The 20,913-nt window shown below is 36.2% G+C and overlaps 1 protein-coding gene across 1 annotated transcript in view; it reads right to left on the reverse strand.

Annotated features, from left to right (window-relative positions):
• Window positions 1-20,913, reverse strand: part of KATNAL1 (katanin catalytic subunit A1 like 1) — a 96,605-nt gene that overhangs the window by 50,507 nt on the left and 25,185 nt on the right. Inside the window, exons 2-3 of the mRNA XM_007495271.3 lie at window positions 16,758-16,933; window positions 5,972-6,132 (exon numbers count right to left, since the gene is read on the reverse strand). Coding sequence (XP_007495333.2) covers window positions 5,972-6,132; window positions 16,758-16,919 — 323 coding nt within the window. The 5' untranslated portion in view covers window positions 16,920-16,933. The remainder of the gene's footprint in view (window positions 1-5,971; window positions 6,133-16,757; window positions 16,934-20,913) is intronic.

Raw genomic sequence — 20,913 nt, forward strand, 5'->3', positions numbered from 1 at the left:
TAATGCAAACACCAACATGGAAATAGGTTCTGATCAAGGACACAAATAATACCCAATGAAACTGTGCATGGGCTACGGGAAGGATGGGTGGAGGGGAGGGAGGGAAATAATGTGATTATTGTAACCAAGGAATAATGTTCTAAATTGACTAAATTAATTAATTAAAAAAAAAGAACAAGGCTAGAGTTCATATGATATAGTTACTGTCACAAATCATGAAAACAGATCACTAAAGAAACACTAAAGAACTTTGATCCATTTATCATCCATTAATTGACCTGTCAATTTCATGTGCAAGTGTTACTGGTACTCGTTTGGGCCTCACATCAAGTTTTCTTTAAATTTATTTTTGCACTCATTCATTTTTCCTGCTATTTAAAAGAAATACTATTCATAATTTGCTATCACCATCTTCTGAAGTGTATTGCCCTCAGCTTCTATCTCTCTATACTGGGCAATGTAATCAGGTAATTCCTGACTACAGTGCTTTCTCAGCTGATTTAGCCTCTTTCTCATGGCAAATGCAAAAGTTATACTTTTTCAGAAAATGGCGATAATCAATATTTTTAATTCTATTTCTTGATGTTCCCAATTAGAGTATTTTTAACAGTTCAGGTTCAATCTATAACATCTGTATCTCTTCATTTAACTTCAATTAACTCAAAGTTGATTTTTACCTTCTCCTGAACCAGATAATAATCTAACTACCCTCAAACATATGCTTCAGATATAATGCTCAGATCAGTAACTATTTTTTCCTATTACTATAAAGTCAATATTATTATTTATGAGATTATTCAGTGCTTACCATGTTCACAGTCTTTCAACTTTTTCTGGAAGAAAGTATTTATAATATATAGCTAGGAAGCTACTGAGTTGGTCTCATTTATTTCTCAAGTCTGAGAAATAAACTTCCAAAATACTTCCCATCATTTCCTCTCTGCCAAATTTCTCATTGAAGTTACCAAGTTTAATCACTTTCAGATGTCATCACTCTCAGTAGGCTTTTTTTTTTACCTGTTTTGTTGTGGGGTTTGGGGGTTGTTGGTTTTTTTTTTGGTCACAAGGGGAAGTTTAATTGAGGAGGGTGGTATATTGGGAAATGTAAGAATTCCAAAGCCATTAACAAATTATCTTTAAAAGAAAAAAGTATAAGTTGACTTGGTTTGAAGGATCTTGTCGAGTTGTTATGAGTCTCTTTACTTCATTCTTTACAGTAGACGTTGGCATATAGGCTACAAGGAAGTGCCTTCTTGTTTATGATTTCAATGAGCATTGCACATTAAGATGACTATATATCCCATGAAATGTTGCACATAATAAGAACAATCTCTTTGCACCCTTTTCCAAGGACAGTCTATAAGTTAGCCTTATGTGATTTCCTTCTATCTTCTGGTTTTATCAAAACTGTTAAGATTGCTACTATTTAGTTCTTTTTAAAGTACAATAATTCAATGGTCATTGAACAAAGATGTCACATTCAGAGTCCCTACAATTAAAGTAATATTTATATATCAACCAAAAACATGATTTTTAGCATCCCCTTCTCTCCCTTTTCCATCATTCCCCCACCATCACTGTGGAAACATAGAGGGGCTGCACTGGCCTGACAACCATTTTTGCCAATGCCAAACAATTTATCACCCAGAAGCCAAACTGTGGGCCTCTATGCACTTTGCATAATTGGGCTGTCTTCAGGACTACATTCAGAACCTGAGTACAGTGGGATCTGTTAGAGCTTGTGTTCCACTGGCATAACCTGCAAGAACACTAGGGCTATCATCATGCTACAAGAAGACATCAGAAATAGGACAAAATTTTAATAGAACAATTGTTTGGTTTGGGTTAGTCTTACGTTCAGCAGAAAAAGAATAGCTAGAACCTCTGCTCGCTATAGGTGAGATGAAAATGAATTATGGGGGCAAAGGCAGAAATATTCAACTATAATTTTGCTTCTGTTTTGTCTGCCAAGGAGAATAATCTTCAGACTGATGAGAACAAAATTAAAATATCTCACAAAATTTGAAAACCAAGGTAACTGAGCAGAGCACCTAAGTGACATAGAAAGGAATTCTAATCACCTTGGCATAGACAAACTATACCCCAGGATAATGAAAAAAAAAACTTGCTGAACACTGGTGACTTTAGAAAAATTGAAGTAAATGGGATGGGTTCCAAGCAACAGAAGTTAGAAAATGGCCCAATTTTTTAGCAGAGGGGGAAAGATAGATGTTTCAATCCATAGACTAGTAGGCTTAATATCTATTCCTGGTTTAAAAAATTGTAGAACCCATTACTAAAGAGACAACCCATATGTTCAAAAATACTTATAGCAGTTTTATTTAGTATCAAAAAATTGGAAACTGAGGGAACATCCATACATCCATCAACTGGGTAATGGTTAAACAAGCTGAGGTATATGATTGCGATGGAATACTGTTGTACTGTAAGAAACGAAGACAGCTTCAGAAAAACTGGGAAGACTTGTATGAACTGATGAAGAATGAAGAAAGCAGAATCAAGAAAGCAATTTACACAGTAATACCAATATTGTAACGCTAATCAACTATAGAAAACTTAGTAACTCTGATCCATACAATGACCCACCACAATTCCAAAGGACTCAAGATGAATCATGCTATCCACCTTCAGATGGAGAACTGATGGACTTGGAGTACATACTGAAGTATATTTTGTTTCTCTCTTCCTTTTTTTTCCAGAACATGCCAATATAGAAATTGATTCTGTGTGACTTCATATTTGTAATGAGGTCTGTATTTCTTGCTCTCTCAATGGATGGAGGAAGGGACTTAGAAAGAGAGAGAATCTAGAAATGAAAATAAAATTTACTTCAAAAAATAGAGATGGTTTGTGAATAGTTAGAGAAAAAAAATGATCATATGGACTTAAGATTAAGTTACACAAATCTGATATAATTTCTTTTTGATAAAGTCACCAGATTTAGCAGATTGGGGAATGCAATAAACACATTAGGTCTAAGTTGTAGCAAGGCTTAATTTAAAAAAGATATTTTATAAAAACTTTATGGAAAAGAATGATGTGTATTCAGTGATAATATAATTAAATAGTTTCAGATGGGTTGACTGAGCACAAAAGATTTATAATTAACAGAGCCATGTCACTATCAAGGGTTGAGGTATTTAAGTAAAAGCTATATGTCATGTTTACTGTAGCTTTTTCAGGTGTGCGTTGACTGAAATGGCCACTGAGGTCTTTCCAATTATGAAATTCTAAGATTCTATGAAACTGAGGCTCAGGAAAATTAAATGAGTTGTCCAAGTTCACACAGGCAGGAACGCTGCAGAAGCAAAAGACCCTAAAGCTTCTGACAACATACAAATCTAGTACTCCTTCTCCAACATCATCCTGTTTTGGATGATGTCATCTGATAAGTTATTTCTTAAGCCCAAATTGTCAACAGTAATATGCTGAAGCCTACTTATGTCCACTATGTCTGACCACAATTATAGTTTTTCTGATCATAATGTTCTATGATCTACAACACCATAGTATCATGAGAATATTAGGGTTAAAAGGGTAGGTTTTTGTAACTGCAAGTGGCTTGGGAAAGTATTATACAATTTTTCAAATGTAATCTAATAAATCCTGCCCTTTCTATTCAATCCTGAGCTATTGTGTCCATCTGTATCACCTGACCAAGAAATACATGCTAAAGCTAAGATGAAATTAAATACAAATAAATATGAAATCTTATACTTAAAGTCAGAATGTCAGTTGCACAGAAAAGGATAGGGCACAGATAAGAAGAAAAACAAGGAAATATAAAAAAGATTGGCAAAGCAGGCTAGTGGATTGAAAGCTTCATATGAGTCAATAGTATGGCATAGCAGCTAAAAGCAATAATGTAATCCTGTCGTATATTAATTAAAATATAAAATGCAAAATGACAGAAATTTGTCATTATGCAATACTATTGCCCAGGTTAGGCACATGGAGCATTGCGTCTGGGTCTAAGTATCATAAATTAGAAGGGACACAATCAAGCTAGAGCACATCTCATATGTCCAGGAAGATGACCAGGATAATGAGAAACTATGACACATAAGGACCAGTTGAAGTAGGGGATAAATGGCCTAGAGAAGAGAAAATGAAGGAATGATCAGTCTTCAAATATTAGAAGGGTTGTCATGTGAAAGAGAAATTATATTTCTCCTGATTTCTCTGCAGAGCAGAAGTAAGACTACGGAGAGAAAAGACATAGGAATGCCCAAAGAAGCACAGCATGAGAAAAAAACTAACAATTAGATATTTATAAAATGGAATAGATTGCCTGAAGTTTAAAGAGGTGAGGAAAAAAAGTATAGGGGGGGAAAAAGTTCAGATTTTAAAATTAGGTTGTTTCAACATTTCTTGGAAATTCTGGAGAATTGAGATTCAATTTTGTATACAAGTTAAACTCAATGACCTCTGAGTTAACTTTTCAACTCTAATATTTTATTATAGTTTAACTATGACCAAAAAAAGAGAGAAAAGTCTACACAGGGTAGCATGGCATAGTAATTAACATGGAAGTCTTAAAATAAGAAGATCTGGGTTCAAATATTGCCTCAGTGTAAATCACTTCAGTTACATTTGCCTCCATCTGCTATTCTGGTAAATGCGAACATTGGTCTCAATAGCTTCAAAGTCCTCTTTTAGCTCTAAATCTATCATCTATAAACCTCATTTCTCCTCAAACACCAGCTGTGTGCTGCAGGGCAAGTTACTTAACTTTGCTCTGCCTCAGTTTCCTTATCCATAAAATGAGGACATTTGCAACCTCAAAAACATTGTAAGAACTAAATAAAATAATATATGTAAAAGATTTTATAAGTCTTTAAAAAACTATGTAAATGTTAACTATTATAACAATTACTCCCAAACTTCCCTTTCCTAATAACATCAAAATATTATTTTAGGATTTTCCCTTTAAATGAACTAATACAAATTCTTCTTTATTACAGATGAATAAAGTTTTACTGCTTATTTGAAGTTCTGTGACTTCAGAGACATTCTGGTCATTCTATTACAACCTAGGGTAATGATTATTAACTCTCTTTGTGTCGCGGACCCCTTTGGCAGTCTGAAAAAAAAAGCAGATCCCCTTCTCAGAAGGGTTTTTTCAAATAATTGAAGGAAATATTAAATTTTAGTTAGAATTTCCACTGTCTTGAGGGGGATCAAACATCTCCCCAAATCGGACACTCCCTGAAATACCTCAAAGGGATAAACAGATGAATGATTTTTCATAGTTAACTGCTCTTATCAAATCCTTAAGGAGTTTTGTTCAAAAAGGGCTGAGAGGAGGAGGCTGAGCCAGGCCACAAGGGCACTGGGCTTGAAGTGAGCCTACTTCAGTTCTTTTCCATACTCTGCCCCTAAATAGACATGGGACCTTAGACAAGTCATTTAATTTCTTTGGGTCTCAGTTTCCTATTCTGCAAAATGGAGACAATATTAGCGCACTCTTTACACCACCAGCTAAAGGGTTAACTAGCAAGTGATCTGTTCCCAGTACTGCAACAGTGGAATAGCTGACTCAATGTCAGATAATCAGATAAACAAACTGTCCCAGCACAGTTCTTTATCACATAAATACTACTGAAATAAGGCTAAATGACAATACTCAAAGAAAAATTTTGCTTTTACAAAAGGACCACCTATAAAAGCTTGCAATGTGGATGCTATAGCACTTTTACACATGATTAACACACCTTCTCAACAGCATCTTCTTAAAAATCAACAAGCTACACACAGTAGTTATTTTATTAATGTATACATGTAAATGTACATACAAATATGTATACACATGTGTATACATGGAATAAAAGTATTTTTGCTAATGATAAACAAAAGCATTGCTCCATCCTTTTTTTCAAACATGTATCCTTAAAGAGTCATAAATCATAACAAGAACCAGAAAAACATAGAATGAAGGATCAAACACTACCTGTGTTCTGCTGGAACAGGAGGAGGCCAAACAGCAGGATCACGGAATGGTTCATCTTGATAAGATACAGGAAAATCTGGGGGTCTGTCTATTTTAAAACTTTCTAAGGTATTGACAATACTCTTGACTTGTTCATATTCTTCTAGCAATTCCTGTCGAACCTTAAAAAAAAGAACATTTATTTTATAAGGTTAAATATATTTAACATGTTAAATATGTTAAAGTATACAAAACATCCAAAAGTACAGTTCTTTTAGAATTTTTTTTTTTTGCAAAGGGGGAACAAATGTAATAGAGTACTATTTTGTGTAAAAAATGAGGAAATAGGTAACTTAAAAGAGATATAGGAAGGCTTATGTGAATTGATACAAAGTAAAGTTAGAACCATGTTGACACTCTAATATTAATATTGGAATATTATTCTATCCCAATATAATATATAATATTAATATTAATATTTAAAGCCTACCAATGAGAAATGAAATGAGCAGAGAACCAGGAGACTAGTTTACCAATAGTTAAAATAACTTTTAAAGTTGTAAGAACTTTGATCAGTTTAATGATCTTCCATGATTTGAGATAAACAATAAAGTATTCTACCTACTTCCTGACAGAACAAGGATGGACTCACCAGTGTAGAAAGAGACTTTTTTTAACCCAGCCAATACAGAAATTTATTTTGCTTGACTATCCATATTTGTGACAAGGAATTTTTTCCTTTCTCTCCTTTCTCCCAATGGGGTGGAGGTAGGAAGTAAAGAAAATATTTCTGTTACTTAAAAAATAAAACTTTGCACTAAACAAACCATTGTGACATATTCAAAAACCCTCAAAAATATTTTTATCTAATTCAGACAACCAATATATCAAGATTTGTAATTTCCCAAATTTTTCCTAATTTAGAAAGTAAGTCTTAAAGAGTTACCCATAGCTCTGCAAGATTGGTTAATTTTAACTTCCCCACTAGTCCCCACTAGTAAATGCCAAAGGGATGATTTTTAACCCCAGGTTTTCCTGACTCCAAGTCCTATAGTCTAGGCACTATACTATCCCATTCTGCTTCTCATTTTAGATAGTAATCCTGAGTAACAATGAAAACAAATCAAGATGAAAATAAACATCAGGAAAACAAATTGTGAAACTTTTGCAATGGAAGTCCTACTGTAGTAATGTGCTTTAAATAGTAGATTTAATGATTCCATTACCTACCAAAGGTAATGTAAGCATTAACATGCTACTTAATATAAATAAATTGAGCAGTAAAAAATAATTTCCAGTGAAATGAAAAATCTATTTTTAAACTCAACTTCTATTTATAAATTCTATTCTTAAATTCTAGTTCTAAATTCTAAATTCTATTTTAAATATTCTAAAACAAAAGAACAGTAAGGGCTATGCGACTAGGGTTAAGTGACTTGCCCAGGGTCCCCCCCGCTAGAAAGTGTTTGAAGCCAAATTTGAACCTAGATCCTTACAACTCTAGGTCTGGCATTCAATCTACTATTTCTTAGCTGTCCCCAATCTACTTTTTTTAATTTCTCAAACCTTTTTAATCAGTTTTGTAAATGGATTCCAAAAGTTACCAAAAAATTATTGATCCCAAATTTTAGCACTGTGAATTTCATTTTCAATTTTAAATTTAATCTAACATTATTTTTAATCAGATAGCCATTTCTTTAAGGCATACTCTGTCTTCAAAAATAATTTGCAAGCCATACTACTTATGGATTGTAGTCATTTTTAGTATAGCTAATATTATTAAGTAGAAATAATAGCTAGCTAGCTAGCTAGCTACACAGCACTTTTTTTTAACCCTTACCTTCTGTCCTAATAACAACCCTAAAACCAAAAGGCAAAGGCTAGCAGACCAACAAAACATGGTTAAGTGATTTGTCCAGGATCACGTAGTTAGGGAGTGTGTGAGGCTAATTTGAGGTCCTCCAGACTCCACGCCTACCACTCTATCCAGTGTACCAAAACTGGTTGCCCCCTAGCTATATAATGCTTTAGGGTTACAAAGCACTTTACAAATATTATCTCATTTTATCCTTAAAACAACCCGGGGAGGTAGGTCCTATTATTATCTCCATTCTAGACATGAGAAAACTAAGCCTGAGACTTGCCAGTGTCTGAGATGGTTTTGGAACACCAATCTTCCTGGCTTCCAAGTCCAACACCCTATTGACACTGCTGCCTAGAAGTCATTCATCTATAAAGGAAGACACAGCCTAGTTTCCACAGAAATTGAAACAAAAAAATAGTATAGAAACCAAAATGATGTTACAGAAGAAATGAAATTGGGTGAATATATACCTACAAAACATAATGAAAAATTAAATTTTTCCTCTTCTATTCCTAACAAATTTCCCTTCATCTTCATTCACACACTCTTCTATCTTTTTGCTCATATTACACTCCAGAAGATTAACTATCTCTAGTCCACCTCTCCAAGATTGGGAAAACCATCTTTCATGTACCCTTACACACTAAACCATTAGGAGGAACAGACAAACCTCACCACTGTTCCTTTCATCCCTACCCTTTGCCATCATCACTCAGCAAGCACCCTTTCCTTCTCTGAAACTCATTCTATCCTTCTAGATCATCAGGTTGTAGCTATTTACATGTCCAAGATCATTTCCATTTTGTTCTCAAAAAGTTCAATACTCAGCACTCATCATCATCTTCACTCCAGCCCCTGCCCCCACACTGAAGGGCTTCAATGTACACACTGACCTCCTCCAACAACTTCACTTTCATCATCATTTGCAGCTCTCATGACCTATACTTTTATTCTACCTCAGCCCTACCCAGAGATGATGATCAGAGTAGTCTTTTTTTTTTTTAAGCCCCCTACCTTCTGTCTTGGAGTCAATACTGTGTATTGGTTCCAAGGCAGAAGAGTGGTAAGGGCTAGGCAATGGGGGTCAAATAACTTGCCCAGGGTCACACAGCTGGGAAGTGTCTGAGGCCAGATTTGAACCCAGGACCTCCTGTCTCTAGGCCTGACTCTCAATCCACTGAGCCACCCAGCTGCCCCCTGAGAGTAGTCTTTTTTTAATTGTTTCCTTAAGGTACTAAATTTTCTTTTCTTTTACAGTTTCTAACATTTTTCAAAGAATATCGAGTCTCAAATTCCCTGCCTCCCCCAAATCCCATGCTCCACCCACCTTGAGATGATAAACTAATTATGTAGATTTTACATGTGCAATCAAATCATGTAAATCAATTTTCCATATTTATCCTTTTGTGGAGGAAACTCAAAAAAAATTTAAAAAGCGGAAAAAATTTACTTTGGTCTGGATTCAGACTCCATTGGTTCTTTATCTGGAAGCAGATAGCATTTTTACTTAAGTCCTTTGGGATTGTTTTGGATCATTGTAATGCTGAGAATAGCTAAGTTATTCAGTCATTCCTGTCATGTATGATAGGAGGTTTTCCTGGTTCTGCTTATTTCACTCTGCTTCTGTTCCTTTAAGTCTTTCCAAATATTTCTGAGCTCCTTCTGCTGATCATTTCTTATAGAACAATACTATTGCATTTACAATCATATACTGTAACTTACTCAGCCATTTCCTGATTTATGAATATCCCCTCATTTTCCAATTCTTTGCCCCACAAAAAGAGCCACTTTAAATATTTTTGTACTTCTAGGTCTTTCCCCTCTTTTGTTTCTTTATCTCTTTGGAATACAATCCTAGTAATGGTCTGGTATATAGTGTTTAATAGCCATTTGGGCATTGGTCCAAATTGCTCTCCTGAATGACTGAATCAGTTCACAATTCCCCCAATAATGCATTCGTGTCCCAGCCTTCCCATGTCCCTTCCAAGTTTCGTCATTTTCCTTTTCTGTCATAATAGGCAATTTGATAGTGGTTCCTCAGAGTTGTTTTAATTTGTATTTCTCTAAATAATGGTGATTTAGAGAATTATTTACATGATGAAAGGGGTTTTAATTACTTTGTCTGAGAACTGTTTATTCATATCCTTTGACTATCAATTTGGGAATGACTTGTATTCTTACATATTCAACTCATTTCTCTATGTATTTGAGAAATAAGCCTTTATTAGAGAGACTTGTAAAAGAAATTTTGTACCATTATGATTACTGCATATTTCTTTCCATCCTATTTATCCATTCAGTTTCTGACCTCTTTCTCCCCCAATTTGCCCTCTTTCCTATCAGTCCCATCCCCATTTCCTTATCCACTTCCCCTCCTATTTTCCTGTAGGATAAGATGGCTTTCTATACCCAATTAATTGTGCATTTTCTTCCCTCACTGAGTCAATTATGATGAGGGTTAAAGGTTCACACGCTCTCCTCCCGGCTTCCTACATCTTCCCCTCCACTACAAATGCTCTTTAATGCCTCTTTTACGTGCAATAATTTATCCCAGTCTCTTTTTCCTTTCCCCTTCCTCCCAATGCATTCCTCTGTCTCATATCTTAATTTTATTTTTTATATGATCCCATCATTTCAACTAATACCTTTGCACTCTGTCTATCTATACTTCTATCTTAATAATGATAAAGTTCTTTGGCATTACAAGAATAATCTTCCTGTAAGGAATTTAATTAAGGGTTTGACTAAAATATATGACAATTTTAAGATAATACAATGGTTGCTAATTTTTAAATTAATACAGCCCAAGTCAAAATGACTTTTAGCAGCTTTTATCTACAAAAAAGGTGGAGAGAGTGAAAGTAGAGAAATGAAAGAAAGGGTAGAGTAAAAAGTCTAGCTTATCACCCTAAATGTTGCTCTGGTCCCTGGCTCAACCCACACAAGGCTTGTTAACCTCTCAGCCTAAGGAAGGGTTAAGCAAGGGTTCAATCCACGCAGCCTCCTCCAAGAGGGGGAGGCCTCATCAGAACTAATCTTTCCAGAAGTCAGGAAAGGAAGGTCAGCTTTTCACTCACCAGGAGATGCAAAGGGAAAAAATCCAGGTGCATTCTTATCAGAGGCAGTCCAAGAGCTGCAGTCCTAGTCCAAGCTCCTTCAACCTGAAAATGCGGGATGAAGACTCCTTGCACAAGAAGTTAATCATCTTTTATAGTCCTTTTTTTACATCACTTCCTGTCCCTTCATCCACTTTACAAGGACCAATTGCAGTCTTTAAATTTGCTTAGCTCTTCCCAGGGGATGGTCAGTCGCTTCTAGAGTTGTCAGCCACTTAATAAGTGGCTTGTGGACCTACACTACTTAGTGTTAAGTAGGGGTGTCAACACATTTGGTTGATTATATTTAAAAGTAGGCAAGGGGAGAGTCAATCCCATCTTCACATTCCCATTTAAGGATATGCACAGTTTAACCTTCAATGACTTTTGATTTCTCTTTTCTGCTTACCTTTATATAATTCTCTTGAGTCTTGTATTTGAGAATCAAATTTTCCAATTAGCTCTGATATTTTCACCAGGAATATTTGAAAATCCTCTATTTCATTGAGTGCCCATTTTTCCCCTGAAGGATTATACTCAGTTTTGCTGAGTGAGTGATTCTTAAAAATCCTAGTACCTTTTCCTTCTGGAACATCATATTCCAGGCCCTCTGAACCTTTAATGTAGCAGCTGCTAAGTCTTGTGTTATACTGACTCCAACTCCACAATAGTTGAATCATTTCTTTTTGACTGCCTGCACTATTTTCTCCTTGTCCTGGAAATTTTGGAATTTGGCTATAATGTTCCTGGGAGTTATCCTTTTGGGATCTCTTTTAGGAGGTGATCAGTGGATTCTTTCAATTTCTATTTTATCTTCTGGTTCTTTCAGGGCAGTTTTCCTTGATAACTTCTTGAAAGATGATGTCTCAGATCTTTTTTTTTTTTTGGTCATGGCTTTCAGATAGTCAAATAATTCTTAAATTATCTGTCCTGGATTTGTTTTCCAAGTCAGTTTTTTTTCCCATGAAATATTTCGGATTTTCTTCTCTTTTTTCCATTCTTTTGACTTTGATTATTTTTTGATGTCTCATGGAGTGAACGTTTTTGCCACCTTTTCCATTGGGCCAATTCTACTTTGTAAAGAGTTCTTTCCCTCATTAAATTTTTGTACCTCTTTTTTCCAAAGGGCCAATTCTGTAATTCAAGAAGTTTTTCTATTTGGTGCATTTTTATATATCTTTTTCCATTTAGCCAATTTTGCTTTTTAATGTGTTATTCTCTTCTTTGGATTTTTTTGCCTTTTTTATCAATTAGCCTATTCTGTTTTTTAAGGTATTAATTTCTTTAGTATTCTTATGTGTGTACCTCCTTTACAAAGCTGTTGACTTTTTTTCATGATTTTCCTCTTTCATTCTCATTTCTTTTCCCAATTTTTCTTCTACATCTAATATTTGGTTTGTAAAATCCTTTTTTGAGCTCCATCAATTCTTTTGGGACTAAAGACTAATTAATATTTTTCTTGGAGGCGTTGAATGTAACAATATTGTCTTTATTGTCTTCTTCTCAGTTTGAGTCCACACTGTCATTAAAAGAACTTTCAACGTTGAGGGTTTTTTGTTTGTTTGTTCATTTTCCTGCTTTTCTTTTAGTTTAAAAAATGGGGGGTGGGGGGAGGGGTGGAGCTGGGTTGCTCAGTGGATTGAGAGCCAGGCCTAGAGACAAGGGAGGTCCTAGGTTCAAATAAGGCCTCGGACACTTCCCAGCTGTGTGACCCTGGGCAAGTCACTTAACTCTCATTGCCTAGCCCTTAAACTCTTCTGCCTTGGAACCAATACACAGTATTGATTCTAAGATGGAAGGTAAGGGTTTAAAAAAAATGGTTAAAGTTGGCCCTGTAACTGTGGTGAAGGGGGAACACTATTCCAAGCATCAGGATCTTTGTATATTTGCATTCAGAGCTGGCACTAGGAGTCCATTTGCTTTCAGTTCTTCCAAGGTGGTCTGATGTAAGAGAGGTGTGTTTAATACTCTTCTGGCCTGTGAGTAACTTCCAGCACTCTTTTGCCCCTTGGAACTGTGACCAGAGTCCCCTGTTCCCCTATGGCTTCAAGTGCCACTGTATTCTAGTGTTCCTCCTCATCTTGCAACTATGCCACAAAGCTATGTGCTGGTTCTGCATATAAGCAATGTGACAAGAGTTTTGTACCCTGAGGAAGTAAAGATACCCTGTAATCTCCTTCTGAGCAATTGTTCAACCCTCCCCTTACCATCTGTGGTAGAGGGTTCTGGAAGCCTTGGCTACTATTTCAGCAGCACCCAAGGCCTCTGGTTTCAGTGGGGCCTGCCCCCACATGCTGCACGCTTACCTCCACTTGGTGCACTAGATCCCTCATATATGCCATCTAAGATGTTTTGTGCTGAAAAATTATTTTGTGCATTATGCTGCTCCAGAATTCGTTTTGAGATATTATATCATAGTTTTTTGGAGGGTAATTTGGTAGAAATCAGATAAGTCCCTGTACCTTCTCCATCATCTTGACTCTCTCCTCCTCTAGACAGTTATCTTCAAGAGTTTGACTGAGATACTAGATACAGAAGAATAACTTGAGGGAATGATTAGGTCTAGTGAAGCCTGGTTTCTCTTTAAGATCACAGGGATGGAGAAATGACAGAGGCTTTAGTTGTCTGGAAAAGTCAAGAGGAGATGGGATCAAGGACACAAGAAAGGTTGACCTTGGTCAAAAGGGCTACCTCATTGTCAGAGATGGAGAAAAAGAGAGAACAGGAGATTATAAGAGACTTGAGGACAAAAGACAAAGTTTGAAATGGCTTCTTTGGAGAATAAGATAAGGAACCAATTAAAGAGGGAATAAATGGCTGAATTGCTACAATTAAGATTCAGTTGAAATTAAGAGAATTAAGAGAATAAATTTATAATGTACCTAGTCAACATGGGTATATGGCTTCTTCCAGTTCTGTTAAACCATATATGGGTAGGAGCAAAGGATGCATGAATAGTAGTAGTAATCTAGGCCTGAAGTTTGGCAAGGGATGATTGGCAATAGGGCAAAGGTGAGATTTAAGAGTAGAAGAAAATGCAATGCCTGATTTCAGTCACCCTGGTTCACATTTCACCTTTGTAAACCTCAAAATGTCTCAGACTTATGAATGTTAGGGGTTTCCCCCATTGGGGAATCTTCTACTTAAAAAATTTCCCTAGCAGATGGTGAGAACTCTACTTGAGTGTGGGGGCTCCTAGCTACGGGAATGTCCCTACTCCACCCTACTTAAGACTGCTTTAGGACAGAAAACTGCTTCTAAACAATGAAAGTACTTTGATCCATGCTTATGGAAGGGACAGGAAGTTCTTTGAGTCATGACTGTTTTAGAATTGATACAATGGGATACTAAGTACCTATAAAGGTGGGGCAACTTGTAAACTACTTAAACCTAAAAGGGTGATAACTTATTCAGAGGTTTTTTCTTAATGAAATTTGTCGACACAGCAGCATTTTTTTCTGACTTACTAAAGAGATTAAAACTACTCAGCTGTGAATTCAAAATGGGCGGTCCTTTAGAAACATCTACAGTGATTGGTAGATGTAAGGACTTAGGGGAGGTGACAGAGGAAATTTTGCCCTTAAAAATAAGAGCTTGGATCTCATTCAGGGATCTGGATTCTGATTCTCATTCTGAAGGAGAGCTCCTTGAGGAGGTCCTCTGAGGGGCTCTGTCCCTCTGGGGTAGGAGCTCTGGAGGCTCTTGAGAGAGGCCCTTTGAAACAATCTCTGGCTGGAAGACTCTTTGAGGAAGGACACTGGCCTGGTGTCACTAGTATCCTTGTTTAGTCAGACCTTGTGGTGAGTGTTAAAAAACTAACTGATTTCTCTTTTAAGACTCAGGTCTAGGCCATATTGGCTTGAGGCCCTTCATACTTATTCCTTTCTTTCTCTCTCTTTCTTTGATTACTCATTGTATTGTTAATTAAAATCTCTATAAAACTCAATTGACTTGGGTATTTGAATAATTGGGAATATTTCCCTGGCGACCACCTTATATTTGATTTTAAACCCAAATTTACTCACCCTCTCTTATATCTATCACAATTTATATCTTCCACTATTTTAATCACTACAGTTTAAGACCTCAACCATTTTAAATCTCACACCTTCAACTCATTGGTTAAAGCTTAAGAAAATCTATTCTAAGCTAGTCTTGACCTTCCCAAACTCTAAAAATGCCTCTTTATCCATTGACTCCAAAGCTACTTTCTCTCTTGTTCAACCCTGTTCCAATTCACCCTTTTCTGCAGGACTAGACCCAATGGAAGCTACTCAAACTGTTGCCTCCCTTCTTGTTCTGACTGGTCTCATGAAACAGATTTTATAAACCAAATCTTATAGCAAGCCCAGCCCTTGGAAAAATAAAATCAACTCTTCTACCTACCCCAGGCAAGCCTCATACTACAAAGGCTTAGGTCATAAAGCCTTTCCCTCCTAGTTGTCCTTCTACCTTATTTCATGGCTACCATCTTGTAATGACTAACTTGCTGAGTCTTATTTTGGCTTTCCCTTAGTTTCCCTTTACTGGATGCTAAATTCACAGACAAACACAAAAATTTCATGGACATATCAAAATATGCCTAATTAAACCAATTTTAAAAAAAGAAAGAAATAATATTGGGCAGGTAGGTGAACCAGTGGATAGAGTGCTGGGCCTGGAATCACAAAGAGATTCATCTTCCTGGGTTCAACTAGCTCTGTGACCCAGAGCAAGTCACTTAACTCTGAATGTCTCAATAAAATGAGCTGGAGAAAGAAATGGCAAACCACTCCAGTATCTTTGTCAAGAAAATCCCAAATGGGGTAACAAAGAGTGGGACATGACTGGGAAAACTACTGAATAATAATAACTCTTCCAAAATGATAAAAGGGCCACTTTACCAAACAATAAATATTATTCAGATAAAACACTCAAAGTATAAGCAATAGACATCTAATTTGCCTAAACTTCTCCAACCAAAATAATTTGACCCAAAAAAGTACTACCATAACTTGGAAAATAAACCAAATTTATTAAAGCTCAACTCAAAGCATCCATTTCTGCCAAATGGAAAATTTTGAATTAAAGCTTAAAAGTAATTATTTTAATGGGAAATGTTTTAAAACTCTTAACATTGTTCTTTTAACTTTAAAAAGTTATAAAAGAGTTAGTGGAAAAATTAATGACCAAATTTTGTACTATTATACAATCAAAAGACAAAAACAAATTGACTGCAATTCCTTTATTAGATTACTGTCTCATTCACTATATTTGTATAAAATCTTTCGCAAGACAAGAAAAATTTCTTAAGGGATAAGTCTCATAAAAATTGCATTGTCACTGCATTTATCTGTGATATGGATTTTTTGGGTAGCAGTTACCTTTTTTTGGAAAGGGGGAAAAGGTAAATTTGTTACATATTAAAAGACCAAAAATTAAAATAAAATAATTGTTTTAAAAACCAATTAACTAAATGTCTTATATTTCCTTTTAAAAGCTCAAAACAATATTTCTTAATTAAACCTATCTATGATAATACAAGTTAAAATAATGTTTAATAGTATATATTTCCAAAATGCACAATCAATCACAATTAAGCCAATTAAAACAAGGAAAATTAAGAAAAGAAAGTAAATTCAATCAGAACCAAAATTTCTCAAATATGACTCATGAAAATTTATTAACATAAATAGCAAATAAGTAACAATGACTTACATGTTATGAAGAAATTCAAGGGACATTTAAAAATTAAATTTAAGTTTTTATATGGATACCAACTTTATATAAAACATTAAAATTTTTAAATTAAAATCTACAATGTAGAAAAGACTATTACCAGCATAAAAATACCATAATATTATCAAACCTGTTGCCATTTGCCTTTGACAGCTGGATCTCTGACTGACTGACAATGTCGCTGAATCTGCTGTATTACCCCTTGATAATATACCATTGAAGAGTCATAATTTCCAAGAAGTGCATATTCTCTTCCCTTTTTTGCATTGTCACAAATCTCAGCCAAATTCATCTTTTTCCACCGATCTGAAACAAACCAAAAAATCATATGAGAAAGACTTTAATGATGAAAAATTTCCTTAATTTCTATTATTGATTGCAAACAACTTAAAAGTTAAAACCCAGGAGACTTCCGGTTAAGATGGCGGCTTAGAGAAAGCTAAAGTTCAGATCTCCGGAAAACCCTTCCCGACAGATCTCAAACTATAAGCTCCTAAGGCGCCGAAATTCAAAACGATCAACAGCACAGACCCTGGGAACCCTCCTCCTGGCCCTAGACCCGGATCAAAAGGTACGGCTCCCCTCAAAAGCCAGAACCCGAGATCACTCCGACCTAAGGGGTAGGAGCGCAGAGTCCAAGGCTCCGGGAAGCCGCAGCCCGGCCTGGCTCAGAGAGCAGGGTCCTCAGAACAACAACCCTCAGGGCCTTCTATCCGAGTCTCAGTGAAAGTCACTGCCTGGAGCAAGACAGCCTCAGGGGCTGGATCCTGCTATCCAAGTCTCAGTGAAAGTCCCTGCCCTCGGAGCTTGGGGAAGCTGCAGCCCATCCTCCCGCAGGCCAACGAAACAGCCTCACGCCAGCGATTCTGAAGGCAACTTCCGGAAAGCAACTTGGTCCGACCCTTCCATTCCAGTTCCAGTGAGGCATATTCAGTTTAACCCAGGGAAAGCTCATAGAACCGACAATCTGCCCAGGACTAAAGCCTCTGAACACCAGACAGAGATAAGAAAAGCTAATCCTCCACATTCAGAGATGGCAAACTCCACAGAAGCACAGAAGCACCAAAACACCAAGAAAAATAAGAAGAAAGGGGCGACTTTGGACACATTCTATGGAGCCAAAATACAAAATACAGAGCAGATAGAAGATAATATACAAGAAAATGCTCCAAAACCTTCCAAAGGAAATGGAAACTCTCCACAAACCTATGAAGAATTTGAATCAGAAATGACCAAAAAGATGGAAGCCTTCTGGGAGGAAAAATTGGAAATAATGCAAAAGAAATTCACGCATCTACAAAACCGGTATGATGAAACTGAAAAGGAAAACCAGGCTTTAAAGGCCAGAATCAGGCAGCTGGAAGACAACGATCGTGTAAAAGAGCAAGAATTAATAAAGCAAAGCCAAAATACCAAGAAATTAGAAGAGAACATAAAATATCTCACCGACAAGGTGATAGATCTGGAAAATAGAGGGAGAAGGGATAATTTAAGAATAATTGGACTCCCAGAAAAGCCAGAAATAAACACCAAACTGGACATGGTGATACAAGATATAATCAAAGAAAATTGCCCAGAGATTCTAGAACAAGGGGGCAATACAGCCACTGACAGAGCTCACAGAACACCTTCTACACTAAACCCCCAAAAGACAACTCCCAGGAATGTAATTGCCAAATTCCAAAGCTATCAAACAAAAGAAAAAATCCTACAGGTAGCCAGAAAAAGGCAATTTAGATATAAAGGAATGCCAATCAGGGTCACACAAGACCTTGCAAGTTCTACTCTGAATGATCGTAAGGCATGGAACATGATCTTCAGAAAGGCAAGAGAGCTGGGTCTCCAACCAAGAATCAGCTACCCAGCAAAACTGACTATATACTTCCAAGGGAAAGTATGGGCATTCAACAAAATAGAAGACTTCCAACTTTTTGCAAAGAAAAGACCAGAGCTCTGTGGAAAGTTTGATACCGAAAATCAAAGAGCAAGGAATACCTGAAAAGGTAAATATTAAGGAAAGGGGAAAATGTTATCTTCTTCTTTTACTCAAACTCTCTTCTATAAGGACTACATTTATATCAATCTATGTATACTAATATGTGGGGAAAATGTAATGTATAAATAGGGGGTAAAGAAAGACCAAATAGAATAATCGTTCTCACACAAAGATTCACATGGGAAGGGGAGGGGAAGAAAACTCCTATAAGAAGGAGAGGAACGGGGGGGGGGGGGGGGGGGTTACTTAAACCTCAGTCTCAGGGAAATCAACTCTGAGAGGGAAAAACATCCAGATCCATTGGGATCTTGAATTCTATCTTACCCAACAAGGGTAAGGAGAAGGGAAAACCAAGGGGGGGAAGGGGAGAGGGAGAACAAAAAGGGAGGGAAAGAGAGGGGGGAGGGGGAGGGAAGAAAAAGGGAGGGACTAAAAAGGGAAACATCAAGGGAGGGGACAAGGGGGACTGATTCAAAGTAAATCACTGGACTAAAAGGTAGAGCCGAAGAAGAAAAGGTTAGAATTAGGGAAGGCAATCAAAATGCCAGGGAGTCCACAAATGACAATCATAACTTTGAACGTGAATGGGATGAACTCACCCATAAAACGTAGACGAATAGCAGAATGGATTAGAATCCAAAACCCTACCATATGTTGTCTTCAAGAAACACACATGAGGCGGGTTGACACCCACAAGGTCAGAATTAAAGGATGGAGTAAGACCTTCTGGGCCTCAACTGATAGAAAGAAGGCAGGAGTGGTAATCATGATATCTGATAAAGCCAATGCAAAAATAGACCTGATCAAAAGGGATAGGGAAGGTAATTATATTTTGTTAAAAGGGACTCTAGACAATGAGGAAATATCATTAATCAACATGTATGCACCAAATAATATAGCACCCAAATTTCTAATGGAGAAACTAGGAGAATTGAAGGAAGAAATAGACAATAAAACCATACTAGTGGGAGACTTAAACCAACCATTATCAAATTTAGATAAATCAAATCAAAAAATAAATAAGAAAGAGGTAAAAGAAGTGAATGAAATCTTAGAAAAATTAGAATTAATAGACATATGGAGAAAAATAAATAGGGATAAAAAGGAATACACCTTCTTCTCAGCACCACATGGCACATTCACAAAAACTGACCATACATTAGGTCACAGAAACATAGCACACAAATGCAAAAAAGCAGAAATAATGAATGCAGCCTTCTCAGATCACAAGGCAATAAAAATAATGATTAGTAATGGTACATGGAAAACCAAATCTAAAACCTATTGGAAATTAAACAATATGATACTCCAAAACCGTTTAGTTAAAGAAGAAATCATAGAAACAATTAATAATTTCATCGAGGAAAATGACAATGGCGAAACATCCTTTCAAACCTTTTGGGATGCAGCCAAAGCGGTAATCAGAGGTAAATTCATATCCCTGAATGCTTATATTAACAAACAAGGGAGAGCAGAGATCAATCAATTGGAAATGCAAATTAAAAAACTCGAAAGCGATCAAATTAAAAACCCCCAGCAGAAAACCAAATTAGAAATCCTAAAAATTAAGGGAGAAATTAATAAAATCGAAAGTGATAGAACTATTGATTTAATAAATAAGACAAGAAGCTGGTACTTTGAAAAAACAAACAAAATAGACAAAGTACTGGTCAATCTAATTAAAAAAAGGAAGGAAGAAAAGCAAATTCACAGCATTAAAGATGAAAAGGGGGACAGCACCTCCGATGAAGAGGAAATTAAGGCAATCATTAAAAATTGCTTTGCCCAATTATATGGCAATAAATACACCAATTTAGGAGAAATGGATGAATATATACAAAAATACAAACTGCCTAGACTAACAGAAGAGGAAATAGAATTCCTAAATAATCCCATATCAGAAATTGAAATCCAACAAGCCATCAAAGAACTTCCTAAGAAAAAATCCCCAGGGCCTGATGGATTCACCTGTGAATTCTATCAAACATTCAGAGAACAGTTAATCCCAATACTATACAAACTATTTGACATAATAAGCAAAGAGGGAGTTCTACCAAACTCCTTTTACGACACAAACATGGTACTGATTCCAAAACCAGGCAGGTCAAAAACAGAGAAAGAAAACTATAGGCCAATCTCCCTAATGAATATAGATGCAAAAATCTTAAATAGGATACTAGCAAAAAGACTCCAGCAAGTGATCAGAAGGATCATTCACCATGATCAAGTAGGATTCATACCAGGGATGCAGGGCTGGTTCAACATTAGGAAAACCATCCACATAATTGAC

Source organism: Monodelphis domestica, chromosome 4 (assembly GCF_027887165.1).
Source record: "Monodelphis domestica isolate mMonDom1 chromosome 4, mMonDom1.pri, whole genome shotgun sequence".
NCBI lineage: Eukaryota > Metazoa > Chordata > Mammalia > Didelphimorphia > Didelphidae > Monodelphis > Monodelphis domestica.